Raw genomic sequence first — 23,975 nt, 5'->3', positions numbered from 1 at the left:
AGACCCCTCAGTCGACTAAGATTCTTCAAGTCAAGTAGTTGTTCTTTTTTTTCCTTGTCAATCAGTGTGCAGTCTACTTCTGGGGATGTTTCGATCCCCAGATTTAGCCACGGGTTGAGCACTCCTTGCTTTAACACTGCTCTTCAGTATAAGCGGCTGTCCGGACGAAGAGAGGAGGCTATGACCGGACAGGCTCTGAGAGTATGTTATCTTCTGCTTTCTGCTCAAAGGTGGTGAATTTACAGCTAACAGCATCTTCATACAACACAGCCTCTGATTCTTGTTTGATATCTAGTGTCCGCAAAAGAGGCTATTGCACATTTCTGTCTGTCATTAGCATAGTTATTGTGCATTAGCTCATAGGGCTAACTTGGCATGTAAGTCTATTATGTAAAACTTGCTGCGACCCTGAATGTACCATTTGGCCACATTTAAACTGTTAAACTCTACATGGAAGAAAAAGGAACGAATAGTCAAATATTCTTACTAGAGTTGTACCAATACCGATCACGTCATTACACATATGCACGCTACAGGCAAACGAAACGGAAACGGAGCGGAGTTTAAAAAGCATTCTACTGTAGCCTTTAAAATGTCTTTTTTACCAAATTGTGTGGCTGCACTTTAACCTGTGTCTTGATCTGTGTCAACATTGGATAATAAAAATAAAAAAGCTTTATGGCATTCATTCTATTATTATGTATCTATTTCTTAATATTTTACACAGAGCTTTAGGAGTTGAGACATACAACAATTCATATCCCATCCATTTTTATTTTACGCGATGGTATCAGATTGGTATTCAGGGACTGGAATCGGTATCGGGAAGGAAAAAGTGGTATCAGTACATCTTTAATTCTTACTGAACAACCAAATCTAATTTTACTGACATTTCTGAGTTGGGCACAGTTCTAGTCTATTTGACTGCTTCAGGAATCATCCATCCATTACGATCAAGTTAAGAGTGAAGCATCTGCAAATCCGAGGACAACAACTGTAATGTTTTAGCTCTCACTGAGCCTAGTTCGGCATTCATCAGATGCACAGAAACAAAGTCTTTAAATGTCAACCAAAAAAGACAAAGACAAAAAAAGCTCTAAGTGCGAACCAGCAAGCAACTAAAAAACATGAATGTGATGATAACCAGCTAGCATTAGCATGTTAAAACATGAAGCTTCCTGATAGCATGTCCTAACATTTATTCTCCATCTCCCCAGCTGAACGTCATTCTCTTCCTCTCAAATGTCTCCTGCCTATGTCCTTAATTTGTGGTCATTAAAGGCTAAAAATGCAAGAAAGATTATAATAAAAACAGAAGAGCTAAACAGATAAAAGTAACACACGTACCTTATGGAAATGATGTTTCTTGTGTGGTTTTTGTTCAACATATTTGCGTTTCTTTGACAAGAACCAGGATTCAAACCAGAGGTGAAGAGCAGAATTGGGACCAGCACTGATAAAATTGATTAATTATACTCTCTTCAAGAACCAGACGATCTCACCCTCTGTGTGTGTGTGTGTGTGTGTGTGTGTGTGTCTGTCTGTCATTACATGCATCTGCTGTCCCTTCTGCCCAGTCCGACCTGAATCTGAGCGTTTGCAGTGAAGGATCAGAGGCTCTGCAGAGCATCCAGTCATGTGGCTCTCTAATTAGAGATGACGCTGCCACTGAAGCCCGCCAGCTCCCGGGTCAAAGGTCACCACACAACCACTGACACAAGCAGGTAGCCAGCCACTGTGAAACGGGTTAAAAGGCAAGCTGCCACCGCTAGCTTCCCCCTCCTCCACCTCCTCAACCTGTCCTCCTCCCCCACTAGTCCCTGCTTCTCCTTCTCTTCCTCCCAGTTCCTTGCACCTCTCCTCTCCGAGAAAAAAAACATCCGCCTCCACACATTTATCCACTCAATGACATGGGAGAGAAAGAATAGAGACAGAATAGAAAAGGAGGAAAGAGCGAGGGGAGGAGCAGGAAAGGCTTTCAAATAGTGGCAGCAGAACATCTATAGGAAACTCGCACTTCAGAGCCCTTTCAGCACGATGAAAGAGCGGAGACGTCGCAAGGCCAAGGCCATCATCGGAGGGCCAAACATGTCACTGGAAAAATAAATACTATGTGGAGATGTGAACTTCCCTGTGTACCTCTCATATGAATGATCCTATCTATTCACCAGAACAAAGGCACGCTGTTGACCTTTGTATGTCCATTCTTTTAAAGCAAAGTGGAACCGGACCTTTCAGTTTTCTTGGAGATACAGTCAAGAAAAAAGAGGTCTTCAAGGACGTTTGTGTTGAGGTAGAAGGAGTAAGTATGCTGAAGAAAGCCATTCATCATGCTCAAATAAAAGAAAAAACAGATCTCAGCCACAGCGCAAAAGAGTCCCTTGATTGATTTGGTCAAGTACAAGTGAACCTGAGCTTGTAAACAGAAGTCACATGGACTGAGAGGTCTCTTGTTTACAGGTCAGAGTGGTAGCAGCACGTTGACCCCGGGGGTCAGACACTGCCAGCTGCAGAGGAGGCGAGTCAACAGTGTGGTCATTGCAGCTTCATCGACAGCATTTTCAGGCATTATTTTGTGCCGCTCAGCTTTCCGAACACAAGGAAGTGCTTGCTGTCAGATGTCAACATCCACCATCTCTTGCTGCTGCCCAGAAACCCTCCTGCTTCAAGGTTTTTTCTGGGAGTTGATTAGGTTTACATGCTCTCTCCAAACAAACTGTACTGCTGCTCTTCTTCTTGTGGTTTATTTGAGATGGACACACACACACAACACACACATTTACAATGTATTGTATCAGACGTGATGCTTATGTTAATTGGAAACACACATCCGTTGTAAAGCTTTTATATCAGCATAAATACATAAAACACACTACAAGCAGTGTTTCCCACAGGACTGGTGTGAGTGTGGTGGTAGCTGACGAAGGGGGTGGGGGTGGGGGTGGGGGGGTGTGGATCAGCAAACTTTGTGTTTAGTGTGTGTGTCTCTGTGTAATCATTCTGTGCCCCTTCTCTGAATTTGGAGGTTTTTGAATGTTAGTAAACACAGCGCAGACAGAAATCTTTTTCCCCTCAGCAGCAGTGTGTTGAGTTTGACTTGCGGGGTGGAAAATTGATCAGTCAGTCAGTTTGTGGTTTGATCGATCAGAGCCGATCAGATCAGATTGATGGATTAAAGGAGCAGCTGCTGCAGAGGCAAATGAAAGTAAACTTTAGACCCAGTGCTGGACTGCAGGAGGCACAGTTTCCATTGGAACACAGCTGTTTACATCTCAAAGTCTATAGGAACAACGATAAACAACACTAACATGAGGGAAATGGTCTAAGAGACAGAGTATTCTACAGCTGTATGAATTAATAAACAGCTAAGTTTCACTGTTACTGCACCTGGTGCTTTGCTGCTCTGTCGGTGTCCACAATGTGGACTCTGAGAATGTGGTGCTCTCAATAACCAAAAGATTCACACATATTCCAACAGTGCTCTGAATTACCAGTCCAGGTCCAAAATTAGAAAATCAATGTGTCAGCGAATACTGATATCTTTGTAGGCTGCCACAAATAATTAATGAGTGTAAAACCATGAGAAGTAGTGAACATTTGTGAAGACGATAAACCTCAAATGTACAGGTGTTGGTTGTTACCCCTTGTTTCCGCTTGCGTATGTGACAGGCGTCCATAGATTCGAAAATATTTTGATGATGCCTCTAGTGTCCAACGCAAGGGAATTCATTTCTTTTCAGATGGAAAGAAACCTGACAGAAACTACCCGGGACAAAAACAGGACCTGCCAGGTACGTGGCATGTTTTGTGAAACATCTAATGAAAAAGACAAATGAATGGCTGAGTCATAATGACAATCTGAGTGTATATAATGTATAATCATATTTTAACAGAATGACATTCTTCAGATTCACAATGTGTTAAAACTAGATAAACAAGTTCTTTTTAATCAAACAAACTCACCTGACAATCAACAGGCAACTGAATTCAAGAAAAAAGCCTGTTAGCTGAGCTAGCACACTGCCTTACGGTCACTCCAAAATCCACCATGTGTTTTTTAAATGTATTCGCTGCAAATTCCTGACCAAAATATTATGAAGGAGAAGAGTTTCGCAGGCACATCAGCTATCATGGAGATTCCCATTGGAATTAATAGACTTCCAATTGCTTCGTGTCTGCACACAACATGCAAGTGGAAACGAGGCGTTAGGGCTGGGTATCATTTGAGGAAATGACAATGGGTGCGGTTACATGATGGCTTCTCATTCAGAATGAAATAAATCTGAATGAAATCATTCGGAATTAAAGTTTTTCCGAATGAGGGTTTACATGGGAGATCAGTTTAATTGCTTTTATTCAGGTCTGCGCAAGGTTTGGGACAGGGAAGGTTTCTGATTGGATAGGGGGCGGGGCGGATGTTACGTGTTTACGTTTACCGGAAGAAAACACTGTAGTCCTCGCTCCGGATAACAAGATGCTTGACGCCGCCGTTCTTAGTGCCTTTTTCAGGCTTGTTTTGCTTATATTCTTGAAGCAGCAGTACGACAACAACCTTGTTTTGCTAATTCTTCGTCTGTTGAGGAGGAGAAGGGAGGTAGAAGGTCGAAGAAGGGAGATAGAAGACTGTGCTTTGGCGAATGGAAACTGGTGAGTGCAACGAGTCCGATTGCTCTATCTCAGCCCGTTGCTATGCGCGCTATATACGTCATCGCGCCAGAAGGGCAAGGAAACGAGCATGCGCAGAAAGACCGGAATGAACTTAAAGAGGAATGAGCGTTGCACACAAAATTCTTTAATTCGGAATGACAAATGGAATAAACCACCCCCTTTAATCAGATTTAATTTTCAATTGGAATGACCGTTTACATGACCACTTTTAATCAAAATGGCCTTTCATTCTGAATTAAAGTGGAATTAAACTGTCCATGTAAACGTACTGAATGACGCCTTATTCTGCAAAACCCTTTTTTCATTTCACAAAAATGAGCCAAAGTTCTCATATATTCCATATTATGTAAACACAAGATCTTTTCTGAATAAAATACAGTAAAAATAAAAAAAAAAGAGAGATTTAAATCAGGAATCATCTGATCAAAGAATAAGTAAAATAAGATTCCTAATCTGAGCAGACATTCCGTCAGATTTTTGCAGAATACTTTTTTTTTGTATAAGATCAGGAAAAAGACGAAAACCTTGGAAACTGACAAAATGAAAATTCAAAGCAAGAAACACATCAACACATCTCTATTCACACTGGAACCAAAATTAGCTAAGGGTGAGATGCATTTCCGTTAAGCCTGGCGTTAAGTGTCTCGCTGCCACAGATGGATGTGTGTTTCTCACACTTGTGAAGGAAATCAAGGGCTTCGAGATAAAATATGGAAACCATATTAGGTGAAAAGTCAGGAGACTCATCGGGCTGCCAGTTCTGCACAGTTAAGTCACAGCATGCAGACAAAGAGAAAAAACACTATTAGGACAGAAAATAACATCCTGTTATCTTAAGCACATTTAACATCCATTAGTCTCCACAAGTTTAGTCAGACAAGTAGAGGAAGAGGAGAGACAGCGTTCCATATACGTCTCTCTGTGTCCTCATCAAAGGAACGAGGTTGTGGACGACTCAGACAGAGTCAATTGAGCTCTTTTGCTCAAAAACACACACACACACACACACACACACACACACACACACACACACACACACACACACAAGCACAGACCTGCAAACCGACAGGAGCGATTACCTTCCAGCCAGAGGCTCTGTGTGTATTGTAACCACAGTCTGTCCACACTGCCAGGGACAAACACCGATCTGACCTCAGAGCAGCACCAACAGTCTGCCACACAACGAGAGCACAGACACACACCAGTGGTCTCTCCATTATTCACAGTGCGCTCAATTTTTGGCTTACACCACAGTAAAGGTGGGAAACCTCGCAGGAGACTGTGCTGCTGACGTAATCAGATTAAAGACTTAAAATTGCTCATCGTTTTCTGATAATGCTGAAAGACAAGAGGAGAAGGAGGTCAAATTACCCACAAAGGTGATTTTTCTCTATTAAGTTCTTTACGTTCTTTCACAAAAAAAAAAAAAAAAAAAAGATGTTGCAAAGAAAAAAGACTAATGGCTACCACAGAAGATATGCTGCACCCTTCCAATCCAAAATATCAATACAGTCCAAAATCCTGACATTTAGAGATGTTTCCAAATCAATACTGAACTAAAATGATGACTCTTTCTTTTACTGGATCCACCACAAGTGTCAAGACAATGTCAACACAATTACAAAGGTGCCTTGATTTGCAATGAAGAAAAAAGGAATTGAAAATGGAGAAAAACCAACAACAAACAAAGAATTTTACACTGTTGAAAGATTTCTTTTTTTGTCTTGTGTAGGAAACCTGGATATTGGAGAATTTGGACATGATATCAGAATAAAGGACAGGGTCATCAAGTCTCCCACAGAGCTGCAGTTGTCAATTATTAAATTAATCGCAAACTAATTTGATAATCAATTAATCAGTTTGAGTAATTTTTTAACAGAAAATTGTTTGATTCCAGCTTCTTAAATAAGAATATTTCCTGTCTTCTTTACTCATGACTCTTGTATCTTCCTAGAAAACAATGATCAACATTATTTAATATTCTCTGACATTTCATTGACAAAGCAACTTATCTATTATTCAAGAAAACGAACCACAAATCAATCAACAATAAAACTAATCAATAGTTGCAGCCCTAGTCTCCCAACTGAGTGAGATGATTCCTTATTTTTTAAAAGCACTTTTAAGTTACATTCACGTTCATTTGCATCATGATAGTGTGTCCTCCCACTAAAGAGGGACCACCAGGCTACCCGACTAAACTGGATCATTTGCCTTTAATTTTTTCGCAGTGAATCTCACACAGGGCCTGGATCCAGAGCAGGATTTTGGCTGTGTCAGCCCTTTTCCAGGCCCGACAGTGTTTGATGGAGCTGCTGGCCGTCGTATGGCAGACCTCTGGCTGCCCGGCCGGTGACTGATGCACACGGGGCCACGGAGGAGAGCTTTATTAAACGATGGCGAGGACCCATCACTCTCCCTGTGACATATTGGGGGCTCACCTTGGGGGTGGGGGTGTGGACGGAGGGGCTGCACCAAGAGGAGTCAATGGAGACGTGAAACATTTAATCTGTCTGTATTAACCCACCTCTGTGATAACGTACAGTGTTTGTTGGTTTCCAGGATGTTGCACTTTTGAGTTTTGACTGCGTTTCATATTTTTGTTGCATAATGTGTGTGATTGTGCATATGTGCCCCTGAGTGTGTGTGTGTGTGTGTGTAGTGAGTCATTCAGCAGGGAACACTGTGAGCCGGCATACTGTGGAGAGCGAGGGCGCGTTGACAAATCCATCACTTAACCCTCTCATTCACTCCTTTGACACACACTGAGAAACTTCACACACACATACACAAACAAACACACACACACACACACGCTACATCTGCAGACCTTGACAGCCTGAAAGAACAAACCGCCAACACACCCCTCCTCCTCCTCCTCCACGCAGCCTTCATCACCAGCTGCAGGAGGCTCCGTACAGTCTGAACCTTCCCGCATCTGTAACCTGACGACCACCTGCAGCTGCACCAGCACCCATGGGTGCACCAAGCGGTGCCAACAACAACAGCAGCAGGAGCTATACACACGCTAATACACACCCAGCAGGAGCACACGCCACATTCCAGGCCCCGTTAACAGATGCTTGACGATTTCTATTTTACGCTCCATTAAGTAAAGGTGTCACATTCGAACATCAATAAATCATTATCTCATTAATTCTGAAACATTACTGTAATTACTGTGAGACTGCTGTCAACTGAAGACAGTTCATTTCCAAATTTTAGGAAAACTAAAAAAGAAAAGCTGCTTTATTTTTATCTTGGCAACCTTTTTTATTTGCTTATCTGATGACATTATGAAAGAGTTTCATTCGGAACGAAAAGTGGAAGCACATCAGCGTGTAATCATCTGCAAGGGATAAGAAAATACTGATTCAGTTACAAATCTGAATTTTCTTATCTTTATTTCTTATCTACACAATAAATACTGAATCAACATTTATAATTGGTATGTTTAAGACAAACAATTACTGTTTGCCTTGGCACTAACAGTGTTTTACCAACTCTATCCTTTTAGAAAGATATATTGATTATTGGTAAATTAATTCTGCTCTATCTTACCTGAGAAAACTAGTGAAATCTAATGGATTGCTTTAAATCCTAAAACACAAACATGCTGTTGTATTGAGGTGCGTCAGGTTTAACACTAGATTTAGAGATAAAATGCCTTTTAAATACCAATACTTGTCACTATTTGTTAATGTCAGTTTTACGTTGGTCACATTTGGGCTGCAACTAATGATTATCTATTGATAAACTGTTTTTTTTTTTTTCGTTACAAAATATCCCAGAGATTTAGTTAATTTGTTCAGAATACATGCATCAGCATAAAAGCCCAAAATATTTTCAGTTCACATTTACATTCTCTAAAAATGCTCCTATTTGAAAAGGGAACGTTTGTCCTTTGTGCTTGAAAAATGAAGAATAACATATTATCAGAACAGCTGCAGATAAATGTCTGTTGATCGACTATTTGCTTCAGTCATCATTTGTTTCAGTCGCATTTTATGGTTCAGTAACATATCATGATTTCTGCAAAAATAATAAGCTATGCAAAGCTCGGAAACAGCAACTGACAGTCATAGAAAATGGCTGTGTTTAAATCCAGAGACAGAGAGTGTAAAACTTTCCTAAAAAAGTCAGACAGGAAAAGTTATTATCCAGGTAGTCTCTAACTGCCAATGACAACACATTGTTCATCCACAACTTCTAACTATTTCAATAAATAAAACAAATGTCCCTGCAGTATTTAAGAAAAAAAAGCATTTTCTCTTAATTTTACAATTTCATAAGTCATAATTTTCTTGTAAAACTGGGGTGGCAAATGTGTGTTATAAAAAAGAAAACTCTTCATTCACTACATGTTTTTGTGTTCAGAGGAACTTTCACCACACGAATTCCCTGAAGAGAGAAAGAGACGAGGGCAGAGCGACCATGAAGCCCTTGACTTCTCGGTGACGGACATTTGTCAGGGCCCATTGCCTCATCGGAGGTAACGCTGCCATGTGCTCACACTCAGACAGAGAAAACAGTGTATGTCACTCTGCACGTGTGTGTGTGTGGGTGAGTGTGTGTGTGGTGGGCAGACTGCCAAGACAGAGGCTGGCGCCGGCAAAGAGGTGACTTAGGGGTGATTAAGCTAAAAGCAGCCGGCACAAATATCAGATCTCAATGACAGAGACGAATGAAAACAACATAGAGTTAAAATGTTTGTGTTCACTTTCACATGAGTTATAGAGTTGTCCAGATATACTACAGGTTTGAAAGAAACACATAATTAAATACATGTATTTTTTTTTTAAGTTCATTCTCTTAATTTTGTAGAAATTATATCAATTAATCATATTAATAAAAGATGTTTCGGACCTGCACACATCCTTCACATACAGTTCTGTGAATATTTGTTATGTCCAGTTACATAAGAAGGCAGTTGTTACAAAAACTTGCCTTTACAGTGTTGAACAGACTGGAGGGCTACACACTGTCGTGTAATGTGGAGGACCGTCACATCAAAAGGTCCAAACTAAGTTAATACATTTAAAAAAAAATGTTTGTTTCTTTGTGACTTGCATCAAATTTATTCTACAGGTTTGCCATGTAGTTGATCATGAAGACACGACTTGTTATTGTCAGATGAAACATTTAATAAACTGTTAATTAAAAGAATATTTTTTAAACTGCATTTTCCCTGATGGAGATTAAACCTGTATGTATGCGTTGAGGGTCAGGGGTGGTTCTTATTTTACAACACCAGGACGCTCTTGCAACAAAAAGCCACTTCCTGATAGAGAAAATAAGAGAGACAGTGAGAAGGAACAGGCTTTTTTATTTAATCCTGTCATACACTATAGAGCCAAAAGTATGTGGACATGATGACACCCATGTGCGCTTGTTGAACATCTTACTGAAAAGCATGGGCATTTACCTGCTGCTACAACTATGGATGTGCACTATTAGTTGATTAAACATTGCTAACCTTGCTAGTCAGCACCAGAAATACTAGTCAGTTAAACTTATTAAGGTAGGAGGAGATGGACAGGATGTTGAAACTGACGAGCTGCTCTGATTGCCACCTCTGTTTCTTTCATACATACACACACACGAACACGCACGTGCCTTCATACTTTAAGGGATGAAACCACGTGCCTGCGAACATTACAAGTCTGCAGCTGTTTAAATAGCCTGGTGCATGTACATGTGTGTCAATTTGTGTGCACAACCATGCATGAGCTGTGTGACAGTGTGGGTTTTTGAATGGAGACGAGTCAGAACGTTAAATACATAGTATATTATCGAATTTGTTACTTTCTCTATAGTGAGTTGTCACGGTTTACAGGATGATATCTAACGGTCAAGACAGGTCAAGGCATGTCAGTGGCATTTAAAATACAATTTTCTTACTGAAAAACGTGAATAGCGATTTCAAATGGCTTTTGTAATACACACAATGCTTTTTCAGCAAATGTTTATTGACCTTACAGATTAAATTGTGCTAAATTGTGACTGTTAATTTGGTCGCCCGCTCTTCTATCATTCATTCGTAGAGAGCATTCTTACCTTCTGTTCTATTAGCTAGTATTTTTCATTGTTGGTGAACATAAAAAAAAAAACCAAACTGCTAAGATAATCAATGTGTCCAGGAAGATTGCTGGACACCAGAAAAACAGCATGACGATGACCTGTGAGTCGCAAGTGGTGAGAGAAGGGCAGGCGATTACTAGAGAAGTTTCACACCTCCTACTTAGTGAATACAAGCTGCTTCCATCAGGCAGAGGGTACAGAGTGCCAGCCCTCGGAACCAGTCGGGCACGCAGATAATTACACCAGTATTGCAGTGTTGAAACAGAAAAATAATTCAACCTCTGTGTATGAAGCACTGCACTTTATGATATGTGGTGATTACAGTAGGTCTATAATATGGAGAAGATGCCCTGTTGTTTTTGTCTGTGTTATTGTAGCTGTCTGTTTCTGTATCTAATAATTGCTGTACAGCATACAGTACGAATTTCTGAGAGGACTTATATAAATCTATCATCTACGTTTTGATCTTGAACTAGTCATGGTTTGAACGTCTGGGAAATTTACAGTCTCCACTAAAAGTCTGGCTCCAGTCTTTCCACCACGGTTTGGAGCCTGGCTGCAGGGACTTGCTCCCATTCAGCCACGAGAGCATTAGGAAGATCCAACACTCCCAGAAATGTTGGATGGGGGCTGACATCAGGACTCTTCAGCACCAAACTGACCTAGCTTTGTGCTCCGGGGTACTGTCATGTTAAAGTGGGAAAGGATCTTCCACTAAATGAAGCACGCTGTTATATAAAATATAACCGTACACTTACAAATTAAGATTTCCTGAACGGGGTCTAAGCTCTGGACCAACAGAACACAAAGGTATGTGGGCAGGGGGGGTCCATAGACATTTGGCAATATAGTGTAGACAGAGATAAAGACAGATAGATGGTGAAGGGAGGGTAAAGAGAGTGCAGAGGGAAACAGATCTCTGCCCTCTGCATAATGAAAACAACCAAGGCATACCAATATTTAAACATCAGCACTGTGTATCACTGCCTCTCCTGCTCCCTCTTTCCCTCTCCCTTCATCTCACACACACACACACACACACACACACACACACACATGGCTGACCTTTACAGTGAGAAATGAATACATGAATAAAACTAAAATCTGCAAATGACAAATCTGCATTTGGCCCTCCAGGTTTCCCCCGAGGTGAGTTTCAGAGAGTCAAATGAGGGCAGTTGGATTTAATCTGCCGCCTCTGGGAGGCAAACACACACACACACACACACACACACACACACACAAGCAAGCCAGCAGACTGATTTGCTATTGAAAAAAACAACCAAGCATCGATTGCCATTTCATTCGTTAACAGGAACCAAAGTAAGTACTGTGAAGAAAGAGGAGAAGCAGGGGAAAAGGTACTGTGTCAAAAGGACGAGAGAATGGAAGGAAGAAATGAAAGGAGGAGATGGGGAGGAGGAGAGAAAAAAATTATGACAGGAGAGGAAGTGTGAAGAAGGGAGGAGATGGAAGAGACTCCCCAGTGGACAAGGCAGCAGAGGAGAGCTTCAGCTGGGAGGATCGGGGAGGAGGCCACAGAGGCAGCAGCAACAGTTTGACCTTCGACCCGGGAGTTAAGTTGCGGTCAAGTCCAGAATCACAAAACAGGTTAATCCCTACAGACGGTCTCTTTTCCCTGCTTGTGCTTCTCTGTTCTGAATCAGTCAGCAGAGCTTATCGGAGTCGGCAAAACCAGCAGGATTCCTCACATATCTGTGACCAGCCTGACCGCTCACTCCTTCTATTGCTGCTGTCTGAGCTGAGTGTGTCTGTGTGCCCGTGTGTGTGCTGCAGTGATTATTTTCACGATTTCTTTTAACTGATTCATAATTTAGTTTGTAAAATAACAACCAACGTTCATCACAGCTTTCCAGAGCTCAAACAGATGTCTTCAGGAGGCAAATTTAGTCAGACCAAGAGTCCAAAAATAAAAAAAGGATTCTGTTTACAATGATAAGAGGCAAACAAAAGCTGCAAATATTTGCCTTTGGAGAAGCTGGATAAAGCAAATGATTGGGAGTATACAGGACAGATAATCGATGCATTAGTGTGAAGTATGCGTAAAGAGCTGTTAGCAACAAAATTTAAAAGAAAATTTTGTAATTAAATCAATTAAATTCCATAGAATTATTGAGATCAATGGATTTGCACACAGGGGCAAAGTAAATCAAACTAAATCATATCAAGTTTATTTATATAGCACATTTAGGTCCCGTTTATACGACAATGATTTCAACTGAAAACGGTAAACTTTAGTTGCTTTTTGGCCAATCGTTTACACGTCATCAGCGTTTTGGGTGCCTGAAAATGTAACGTTTTGAAAACGGGTTCCAGAGTGCATTTTTTTGGAAACAGCACCGTCTCCATTGTCATGTAAACTTGCAATATGCAGTTCCTCTGAAAACGGAGACTTTTTGCACACGCGCATTACGCTTCCAGTCACTAGGCATGCAGAGAAAGTCAACCATCACAACAACAATGGCGGACTCCCGAGCTCTGCTTGTGCTGCTCACCCTACTGAATTTATCAACGCTTCCCCATCATAGTGTAGATTTACTGTAGCAACTCCACCTCGTTGTCCGTCCAGACAAACATTTGTGCGGTTGCCATTTTGTTTGTTTATACATCGCCGCTCTGTAGAAGGAAGCGTAAGCGTCACACCGCCAACTACTGGCCTGGGATGTATACTGGAGCGTTTTTGGTCATTTTTGCTGATCCATGTGCACGGCGATTGTTATCAAAACGTTGTCGTCTAAACGCGGAACGTTTTTCAAAGCGAAAATGAGAACCGATTATGTTTTCAGTGGATCGTTTTTGTGTAAACATGGCCTTAGAATCAACCACAAAGTGACCAAAGTGCTGCACGAAATAAAATAATGACACACAAATATAAAACAGAATCAAACTGCTAGGAAATGATTATATACAAAGATTCTAAAATACTAAAATATTAAAACCACTACAAAAAACCAAAGGCCACTGAAAACATGTACGTTTTAAGATTTATCTTAAAAGTGTCAATGGAGGGGGAGGATTTGATTAAGAGTGGAGAGCAAATCCAAAGTTTTGGAGCAGCTACCGCAAAGGTACAATCTCCCTTACCCACCAGCCTCGTTCGCGAGACAATTAAAAGACATTGTTCTGAGGATCTAAAGGTCGGGAGTAGGGGCAGAGACGTTCAGCAATATACTGGCTCTCAAAACAAATAAAATCCTGTAATTGATAGGCAGCAAGAGCAGAGATGCTAGCACTGGTGTATTGCTGAATAACAGCAAGACATCTTGCAGCTCGCCTGCTGCAGTACTTTACCAACTATGCAAATAGGCTTAAAAACACTTAAATTAATAGTGCTTCTTAAAATAAGATGCAGATAACATTCATGTCACTACTTTGAAGATCACATTTTCAAAGAACTGCCTAATCATGTGGTCTGCAGAAAGTCAGATGACAAAGATAAAGCTGTGTGCTCCCTTTAATTTTCCAGAACACAAATGATGTCATTAAATTGTTTAATTCACCTCACCTGCTTGCATACACTGTACAGAGATACCAAACAGAGACAGAGGCAAAAGTCTTCATGTTCCAGAAGCTTTGACCAGATTTTTTTAACTGATAAATGACTCAATTAAAGTTCACAGATGGATCACAGATTGGGTTGTAATCATCTAAGAGTTCAGCACAGATCTGAAGTGTTTTAAGTGTTTAACCTAAAGCTGTCAGGCTGGAGCAGCTCTCAACTTTCTACCATTTCACAAAGGGCAAAAAAAGACATTCATATCCTGCATTAAAGCGCTAGATTAAAGACAGAAGATTAAAAAGATTAATAAATACACTGAATGGGGTTTAAAGTTCAAAGAAAAGGACTCAGAGTTTTACTTTGCTCCAAAATCTTGTTGCCTGGAGCAGAGAGAGTTAACGATGTGAATCAAATCTAAAACTGTAAAGCTCCGAGAGACCTTCAGCTTCTCCTAAAGAGGTTTGATTGACACGGTGCAGAAGCCTGCTCGTCTTTCCACAGCGTGTGTGTGTGTGTGTGTGAGTGTGTAGGAGTGTGTGAGTATGAGAAGAGGAGGTTTAGGTATTCGGTCTGTTAAGCATCTGTCATTAAATAGTGTGTGTTGTGTGTCTTTCATGGTACGCTGCTTTTTCTCCGAGCAGGAGTGAAAAAGGTCAGAGCGGAGTTTGACTCAAAATGTTTCAAAACACAGTTTTATAAAGGTATTTTCAAAAATGTCTCATAAAATGATTTGTTCAATAAAGAGAGCAGAAGAAATGAACATCCGGGCATCTGTCAAAAACATTTTGACGCTTAAGGTCACAGAGACAAAAATGTTTGTTGCTTTTCTGTGTTCTATATAATTGTAAATTTAATCTCTTTGGCTTTTAAGTTTTTGTCGGACAAAACACGCAACACAGAAACATCACATTGGAGATACGACGAGAATTTTAATTTCAAAGACGACCAATCGAAAAAATAATCAGCAGTTTAATTCATTATGAAAATAATCTTTAGTTGCAGCCTTGGAAAAATGTAATCCTCCACATTTGCTTATCATTCATATCACTTATTTGTTCTGCTAATGGAAGCTCAAGGATATTTTCTAAGTGCCTAATTTATTCAACATGTTTACGTTCCTGTTGCAGAAGCTGAATTCTGTAGTTTTCAAGCATCTGAATGAAAGCAGACTGTGCCGACTCTCAATTCAGCTGGAAGTGGAAATAGTCCACATTACATAAATGAAATTACATTTCCTCGCAGCTTTTTCAGCTCAGCTCACATCTCGCATAAAAGCAGTATGTGGCAAACTGAAGTGGAGTTTTATTTGAAGGGGAAATGACAAGAGTTTCATTTTTACCTAATACAACCTCCTGACGGCCGGGTCATTTTTTACTTTACTGAAATGGTGTCATGAAGGTAAGGAATTTATAACCCTCTATTGACATCAACATCATAAAATCCAAGTAATTAAAGGAATTGTAATTCCTATCACCATCCTAGAGTCTCCTGCTTTAAAATAAATCTCATCTCTGAATACATTTCCGGTAATAAACCCACAGCCAGAGGAGCGCTCAGATTTACAACATCTGGGGCGATTTCTCCCTCAACACGAAAGATTTTTTTAATAGATAACTGTTTTTCTCTGGTGCTCTGGTGAGATTAATTAACTGAGGCAATGTGTTGAACACATATTTAAGTAACCAAAAATCTATGTGTGTGTGAGAAGGCTTGGCCTCGTTCAAATCCACCTCAGTCCCTGAAGAGTGGAGTTCAGAGCAGGCTTTACTTCATCAGTTTCATAAGATGAAAACTTGAAACTATCAGCGTGGGAAAGTGCAGATTTTTTTTACTGATATGATGTGAAAGCATGTTTCCTTTGTGTGTGCTCCTTTAGACCTAATGTGACGACAGCAGACTTGTATGTGTCCAAAAAAACATTTATGAAAAACAGCGTAGTGAATGAAGTGTTCCTCAGTGGTATATCCAAATCTTTCGGCTGTAAATGGCCACATGCTGAACTGACAACCTGCTGCAGATAATTATAAAATGGATTATGTTTGAAAAGCGCTGCAGCGGAATGTCATTTTTATCCATAAGACCTTTAAAAACAGACATTTAAGTGATGGATGGATAAAAAGAAATGGTGGGAGCAGCGAGCGAAAGGAGGCTGTAATGTTGCTAATCAGTCAATCAGAGCAGAATGTTTCCTTCCATCTCGTACGATGAAAACCTGCAGGGTCATTGTGTGTAAACGGCTGTAACCTGCTGCTTCTCTATAATTTACTAAAGGAAACTTCAGAGTCCTGCCTGCTCTTAGAGTATAAAATCTGACTGATCGATCCAGCAGTTAATGTGTTTTGAAAAACACAAATCATTAATTATTTTAGTGGATTTCTTGAAGCACAACAGAGGAGCTGTAAAGAGAATATTAAAGTTGTGTTTTCCATCACGCTGGTGATAATCTAACAATTGTACTTTGTGTTGCCGTCTTTGGACATAAAGTACGCTGGAATGTGTTTTCATTCAACGTCGGAACAATCTTTTTTTTTTTTTTTTTTTAATTTCACAAGCAGAGTGATTCAAAAAGCAGAAAAAGCCTTTTAGAAGTTGATTTCTTGTCAAAGAGAAAAGAACCAAGGAAACATCCTTTTGATGGCATTTTGTTTCTGTCATTGACATTTTTCAGTTTGAGTTAGATGGGAGTGGGACGTAACGTGTTCTGAAATGTTCAGTTTTAAAATGTGAGGCATTAGAGCTTGAAAAAACAACAAGTGACTACTGGTTGATATTTTCCTGTACACACCGTCATAACCAAGAATACTAATTTTGTATGAAAAATGGCATTTTGTCATAAAACTCGTAAAAATCTAATGTTTTTAAGACCTTTTAAAGATATTTTTATAATTTAAGACTGATTTTATATAAAAAAAATCTTTTTCTTAATCAAGCACTGACAGTTTTATGTATGTAGTCCCGTGCAGAGGGTAGGTTTTATGAAGCGAGCTTGGTTCATCTTCATTTTGCCAACAGTTTTAAAGATTTGTGATGAATGAAATGTGGACTTTAATGCACCCTGTTTGACAAAAAGAAATTAAAAGACAGTTAATTAAATAAGATAAGATGTATGTGGCAATTAAGATCTCACAAATTCAAACTTAAGACTATTTAATGTCTTTCAAGGCTTACTATTTATTAAAATTGAATTCAAGACATTTTAAGACTCTTTAAGGACCCTGTCTCGCTGAAGTCCACCACTGAGAGCAGAAGTTGAACTGACCAGCGAGCTGAACACTACCATATTATTGTGTTTTAAAGCAGCAGCAGCAGCAGAGCAGGCCACTGCAGCGTTTATCAGGTGGTAGTTACACGCTACATTTCCTGAGTGATGCTGTCGCGTCCCGGCCTGCAGTGGCAGACCGCTGAGGGCTCGGAAGAGCTCGGCCACCCAGGCGGCAAGCTGGTGAGCTGTTGATGAAGTGAGGGGTCACTGCGAGGCTAAGTGAGACCTCACACTGGACAAGCAGGCCAGACCTCGGGCCACGGTGGCATATGGGTGTGAAGGAGGTGAGGAAGCTGAGGAGGGGGCGCGGGGTGTGGGGGTGGCCAAGCTGTCCACTCGGCCTCTCACGAGACCCCCAGCTGTCACAACAGACACTTACCAGCCCTCACACTAAACACCCACCAGGGAGAGGGGGGGCAGCATCCTTCCTCTTTCAAACAGAAGGATGGAAAAGAGGAAGGATGGAGGGGCAAAGAGAGAAGGTAATCTCTCCTTCCTGCTGCTGTGATGTCTGAGGAACGCTGGGATCTGCCCCCGCCACTGTCCCCCTGCCGCTTCTAAAGCCAGCCTGCAAACCTGCTAATTATAGCCACTAAAGGATGAAGGTGTGACCTAAATAGTTATTTTAAGTCTGGAGCAGACTTGTGAGAATCACAGCTCAGAGAGAAAGAGAGGGAGGAGAGAGAGCCACAGCAGGACAGAGGAAGTTCTAACCTCGACCGTCACACAAAAAAACATGCAGCTGCAGAGCAGGCAAGCCGAGGTCAGACTGCAAGACTGTTCAGATACTGTAAGACAACAGTAGTTTAGTCTGAACTACCCCGCTTTCTTTCTACTGGACTACAGCAAATATGAATTGAGTGAAGTGAGGGCATCATGCAGATGAGAATAAAGGATCATTAAGAACTAATGTTGTCATACTGTAATTTCTAACTTTCTTACGAAACTCGATATTCAGTACCACTTTTGATGCCACAGGGAAAAACTGACAGCGAGGGCATAAAATTTAAATTTGTATTAACAGATAAATATCACAACTTTCCTATTTCTTGGTTAGTAGCAGAGAACAGCAGAACACTAACAATAAAAGAGAGTAAGAAAGTACAGCTGGTATCTGAGCATCGGACGAAACAGCGCATTTTCCATTACAGCCCGACAGCTGTGAAACTCCTTACCCGAGGAACTTATGTTGGCAAACTCCTCAAAACATACTTTTACAGGAAGGCATTTTTACAGTAAATCTGTTGTGTGTCTAGTTTCTATCCTTCTTTTGTCAATTTTAATGTTTTATTTTTATTACACGCTCTGATTTATCTGGTCTTAGCCTATATTCAATGTTTTTATTGCTATTATTGTATTGATGGTGTACACTATTTTTTTTTATCTCATAAAGCACTTCGTAACCGTGTTTTGAAAAGTGCTATACAAATAAAACGTGCTATTGTTATTATTAATACTGCAGAAAATCAGCATTGAAACTGTTTCAAATATTCAGAATAGATATGTAATGATAAATCAATATTTCTGGCCACACTAATTATGTTTTGGCAAACTACCAGCTGCAGTCTTTGATGACTTCTGCTGCAGAGAAACAATTAGTCAATTAATCAATTAAATAGGCATTAGAGTGTCAAATCAGCAATTTTGAATATGAGCATTGATTTATTTTGGCCAGAACAGCCAGAAAGCCTCAGTCAGAATAAGTTTAGATTTATTTTATTTATAGGACAAAGTACATTAATCAACATTTCTGTGAATGTCCCCGTGTTAGCCAGCTGGCTAAGTTTCAACTGCAGTCCTTTGGCAAGATGTTTTGACACCAATAAAAGGACAAAGACAGCCTAAAGACATAAAGTGAGCGATCTTAAGACAATATCTTACAGTCCTGAGACAATATTTCTGAGTGTTTTAAATACTAAAACAATAGTGAAATTAATTCCTGGATGGAAGTAACTTTTCCAGCTCTACTTCCTGTAATACAAATTGTAAAAAATGTAGGAACCTGGGCAAAATGAAGACGGCTGGATGTACTCCAGGTTTCATGTAATGCTGTGAGGACAATGTACACTGTACTTTAGATGAGTTAAGTGGTAAATTTTAACAATAGCATGACTTATTTATCTCACTCATTTTATGTTTTGTGTATCTCATGTTCAAGTCTGTGTGTTTTTTGTTTTACCTGCCTGCACGATCAATTTCCCTCCAGGGAAATTTAAGTTAAAGTTAAAAGTTAATTAGTAAAACTAGGAGAAAAATCATAGTTTCCTTTAAACAGAAACATTTATCTTGCGGAAAATAGGCAGCTGTAAAACCCTCAACTGCTGTTCATCTGTGGGGGAAAAAAGTACAGCAATTTCTTGTGATAAAGGTGTAAAATACTGTATGCTGGTATTGCTTTTAAACATATAAGCATATGTATATGAAACACTGTCTCCCAAAGAGTAAAAAAAGCCACAAAACTATTTTTAAGTACTCTAAGATATAAAACCTATAGTTTACCCCAGAAATCAAATTTGAAATGGCACTAATTCATAAACACAGTTACCATTCCTAACATTATAGTGTATGAAACTTTGACTGCATCAGAACTTGCACGTCCAGCAGTGATCTCAGGAGAGTTCCCTTCCATAATGACAACAAGTACCTTCCCTGCACAAACACTTCTCACTCCCACCTGCCTCTGTTTGCTGAATACACGCTGCTTACACCATTCCTCGACCCCCCCGCGTTCCTTCCACACCTGAGAGCCTATTGACAGAGTGTCCCGGTACCACGCGTATCACTTAACCCCGTGTCAAAACACAGGTGTAACGTAAGCCCAGGGAGCAGGCGAAGGTCCTGAGCTCATAAAGGAATGTGCGAGCTGGGAATAGCACCCTGCATGTAAGAGAGGCCCCTCGCTGAGAGCAGAGTACAGAGTTACTGCAGGGAGGGGAGCTGGAAAACAGCCAGACACTGACAGAGGGGAAGGCACACCTTCACCTCAGGGAACCACAACACAACCTGACAGAAATGTGACTCAGCGGTTATGGAAGACAGAAAGTGATGAGAGTCGTTTTGGGATGGAGGACAAAAGGAAGGTTGGTGCTCTTACCATGGCGCCCCATATATCCGGAATCCCTTTATGGTGACGTCCGAGTCCTGCAGGTACACACAGTTTGTGAGGAGCGACTGGACATTGTCAAAGTCCTCTGGTTTCAGTTTGGAGACTGAGGGGAATCGGTAGTAATCCTGCTTGACCAGCTCGGCCATAAAGTCCTTATCAAAGGTCAGCTCGTGGTTTCCAGCGATCACCACCTTAAACTCGTACGGGAGGCCACCTAGAAGAGACAAGATGGGGAGAGGGTGGTGAGCTGAAGTCATATCCACATGTTAAGCTATAGTCTGCATCACTTTCTTTTTAGACGAAGAAATGTCCTCCTCTCTAACATTCTCTAATATCTCTGACCTGAAAGAAACCATTTGTTGTATATGTGAGTTTATGGCATATCAGGAACAACCACTCCACCAATATGTAGCTGATAACATTTTCTGTGCACAAGCTGACTGACGTGACAAATAGAACTGAACTGAGGATGCTGCAGTTACATGGCACGAGTCTGGACTCCCAGGATGATGAATAGGCTTGGGCAGTATCACAGTATACCACGGTATTAAGAAATCCAGATGGTATGATTTTCAATACTGTCAAAAATACAGATGCTCATCTCTCTAATATCCTCATACTGGAGAGGCTGTAATGAGGATGTCATGTTGTTCATCAATACCGCCATATATCATATACACCTGTGAAATTTCCAGAAGGTATGAAGGTATGTAAAAGTCGATATCACCCAAGCCTAATGACCAGTATCAAACTTTTTGAGCAACACATTTTTCCTAAAAATGTTTTTTTTTTTCAGAGTTAGTCAGCTGGTGAAACCATTAACACAGCATTTTACATATGAGTGACATCATTATAAACTGGATATCATCTGCAGTATCAAAGTTGCACAAACCAACATAGGTGCAGATGAATAAGCTGTGGACAATGCTAATGAGCCAAATAAAAAACAGAAGTGAAAAACCAGAAGGTGACTGTACTCACCTATTTACTGCCTATTTATCATTATTGCGTGTATTGCTTTTGAAATATAAGCATTTAGTTCATTCATATTGAGAAAGTTAAAATCTGTTCCTTTTGTTGAAAAAAGGACAAATAAACATTTCGACCAACTTAGCATTCCTTAAAAATACATGCTTTTACTTACAATTGTTTGACAGAAACAGGATATAAATTTGTTGCTTATTAAAAGTATTTCTGAATCTATATTTGTACATATGTTACTGCAATTTGTCAGCAACTAAGTAAAGGACATTATTGACTGTGCATCGTATCTGCAGAATATTTGCTTCTGAGGTTGTTAAATTTGATTAACAAAATTTCATTTCAAATTTGATTTATTTCAAGTGATTCTTTACGCCGAATAAATTCTTCACACACTGCATGTTTTGTCCAGATCTTGCAGCTCTGCTCTCCTTCGAAGCACAACAGTATTTTATAAAATCACAAAGGGGTTGTACTTCCCACCCGGTTGGTCTATTTCTACAGAAACAGCAGGTTGTCCTAATGTTTTGTACACGGAGCAAACACTCCTCAGCAGCTCCCTGTATACCTAACCTGGAGCACAGATCAGGACTGGATAGAAAACTCAGATAAGTGGAGGGGAAAAATACCCTCAATTCAGACAGTCAGAGAGGTTACTACCACAGCTGACGGCTCTGCTTGACCCCGACAGACCACGGTCTGTCTCTGCAGACACCAGGCAGCAGGAAAAAGCATGAACCTGAACTAAATAAAGAAGAACATCTATTACAATTCTCATCCCCTCATCTTTCAACTTCGGCTGTGCCCTTTTCTCTCTCCTCTGTCGGGGTGATTTGTCCCGGTTTCCCCTTTGCCATCAAGAAACTGACTTACTACTTTATTCCAGCAGATTGAGCACTCAACGAATGGCTCTGGGATTCATCACCCTCCATTCTTTCTCTGTATTTCTCCCCTTCATTGTTTCTTTTTTTCAGGCTTTCAGTCCTCTTTCCATCCTTTTTTAGCCTGCTCTGTAGCTTCTGTATTAACTGATCTACCCTATGTGTAGAGTAAACTTAACCACAGCATGCCCCAGTTGCAGCACCCAAACCCAGGTGATGAAATTTATAGTAAGGCTGCACCTAATTGTTACAACAACCGATTAATCTGCTGAATACTTTCTTGATTGACTTATTAATTGTTTGGTTTATAAAATGTTAGACAACAGGGTAGCCTAAAGTGCTTGTTTTGTCCAACCAACGAGCCAAAACGCAGAGATCTTTTATTCTTTATCAAATAAGGCAAAGAAAAATAACAAGACTCACAAATGAGAGTTTGAAACTTGGGAACAACTGGCACATTAACTTGAAAAATGACTTAAATGATGGATCAACAATTAAAATACTATTCAATTATTTTTCTGTCGAGTGATAAATTGATTAATCAATTTAATTGAGCGCTAAGTAATACTTTATGTAGTTTCCCATAATTTTTTGTCCGTGTTTATCTGCTGTGGCTGAAAGGTTTTGGCCAGAATTTACACAAATACTCAAATGCTTTATTTTCAACCAACAGCAGCACTTTAAAAGCGTTTGACATGAGTGATGACTCTGTGCTATGCTAATGAATTCATCGTGACTACTAAAGTACATACTGTCATATTGTTTGGCTGACGTAACGTCATGTAGTGCTTTCAAGCTGTGATTTATTAATATATTTTGCAACTCATATTTTGTACTCCGTCTGTAAACACTTGTAGGACAGGGGTTTATTTGCCCAAAGTGTGAGAACCAAAGTAATACGTACCACCGTCTGACCTTAGCAGGATGAATGTGCAGTGCTGGGTAACCAGAGTTACTTTAGCTGCTTATAATTATGCAATCCACCTTTTTTGCATTGGATAAAATTGCAAAATTGCAATAAAAATCTTTATCTGTATGGCCAATGACTTTATGTAGTCTTGTGAATACTGCAGCTGAAGCAGCTGATAATACCACTGTGATTTGCAGGTGTAAAGACGTTGGGGCGTCTGATTCTATGGAGCGGAATCTTAGGGCACATTCACACCAGGATAGTCCAGGGGACTCGGTTTGATTGGGCGGGGAATGCCAAAAAATTTCATTTGGTTCAGTTCACTTTCACACTGCACTTTTTAAAGCGGACCAAACTGCCTGGACGACGTCAGTTACAATGGCTGCTGGTTTGGAGGCAGTATTGCCCGAAACGACCACTGACCAGGAAGAAAAAAAGCATGAGGAAGAAGAAAACCCGGCTCATTGATTGGCCAGGACCGAAAACGGAAATCCATCCCCTTCAGCCAGCTTGGTCACCAAAATGCATTGCGTTCTACGTCACTTCCTCTTGGATAGTCTGTTTGC

The 23,975-nt window shown here is 40.3% G+C and overlaps 1 protein-coding gene across 3 annotated transcripts in view; it reads right to left on the bottom strand.

Moving 5' to 3' along the window:
• The window catches only part of mpped2a (metallophosphoesterase domain containing 2a), an 87,628-nt gene that overhangs the window by 25,651 nt on the left and 38,002 nt on the right, over positions 1-23,975 (bottom strand). For all 3 annotated transcript variants that reach the window (XM_049595471.1, XM_049595463.1, XM_049595454.1), the window contains one exon: positions 20,626-20,851. In XM_049595471.1, the coding sequence (XP_049451428.1) occupies positions 20,626-20,851 (226 nt within the window). The remainder of the gene's footprint in view (positions 1-20,625; positions 20,852-23,975) is intronic.

This window comes from Epinephelus fuscoguttatus, linkage group LG2, assembly GCF_011397635.1.
Source record: "Epinephelus fuscoguttatus linkage group LG2, E.fuscoguttatus.final_Chr_v1".
NCBI classification, from domain to species: Eukaryota; Metazoa; Chordata; class Actinopteri; order Perciformes; family Serranidae; genus Epinephelus; species Epinephelus fuscoguttatus.
The sequence above is the reverse complement of the archived record's forward strand: the minus strand, read 5'-3'. Positions and strand labels throughout refer to the sequence as shown.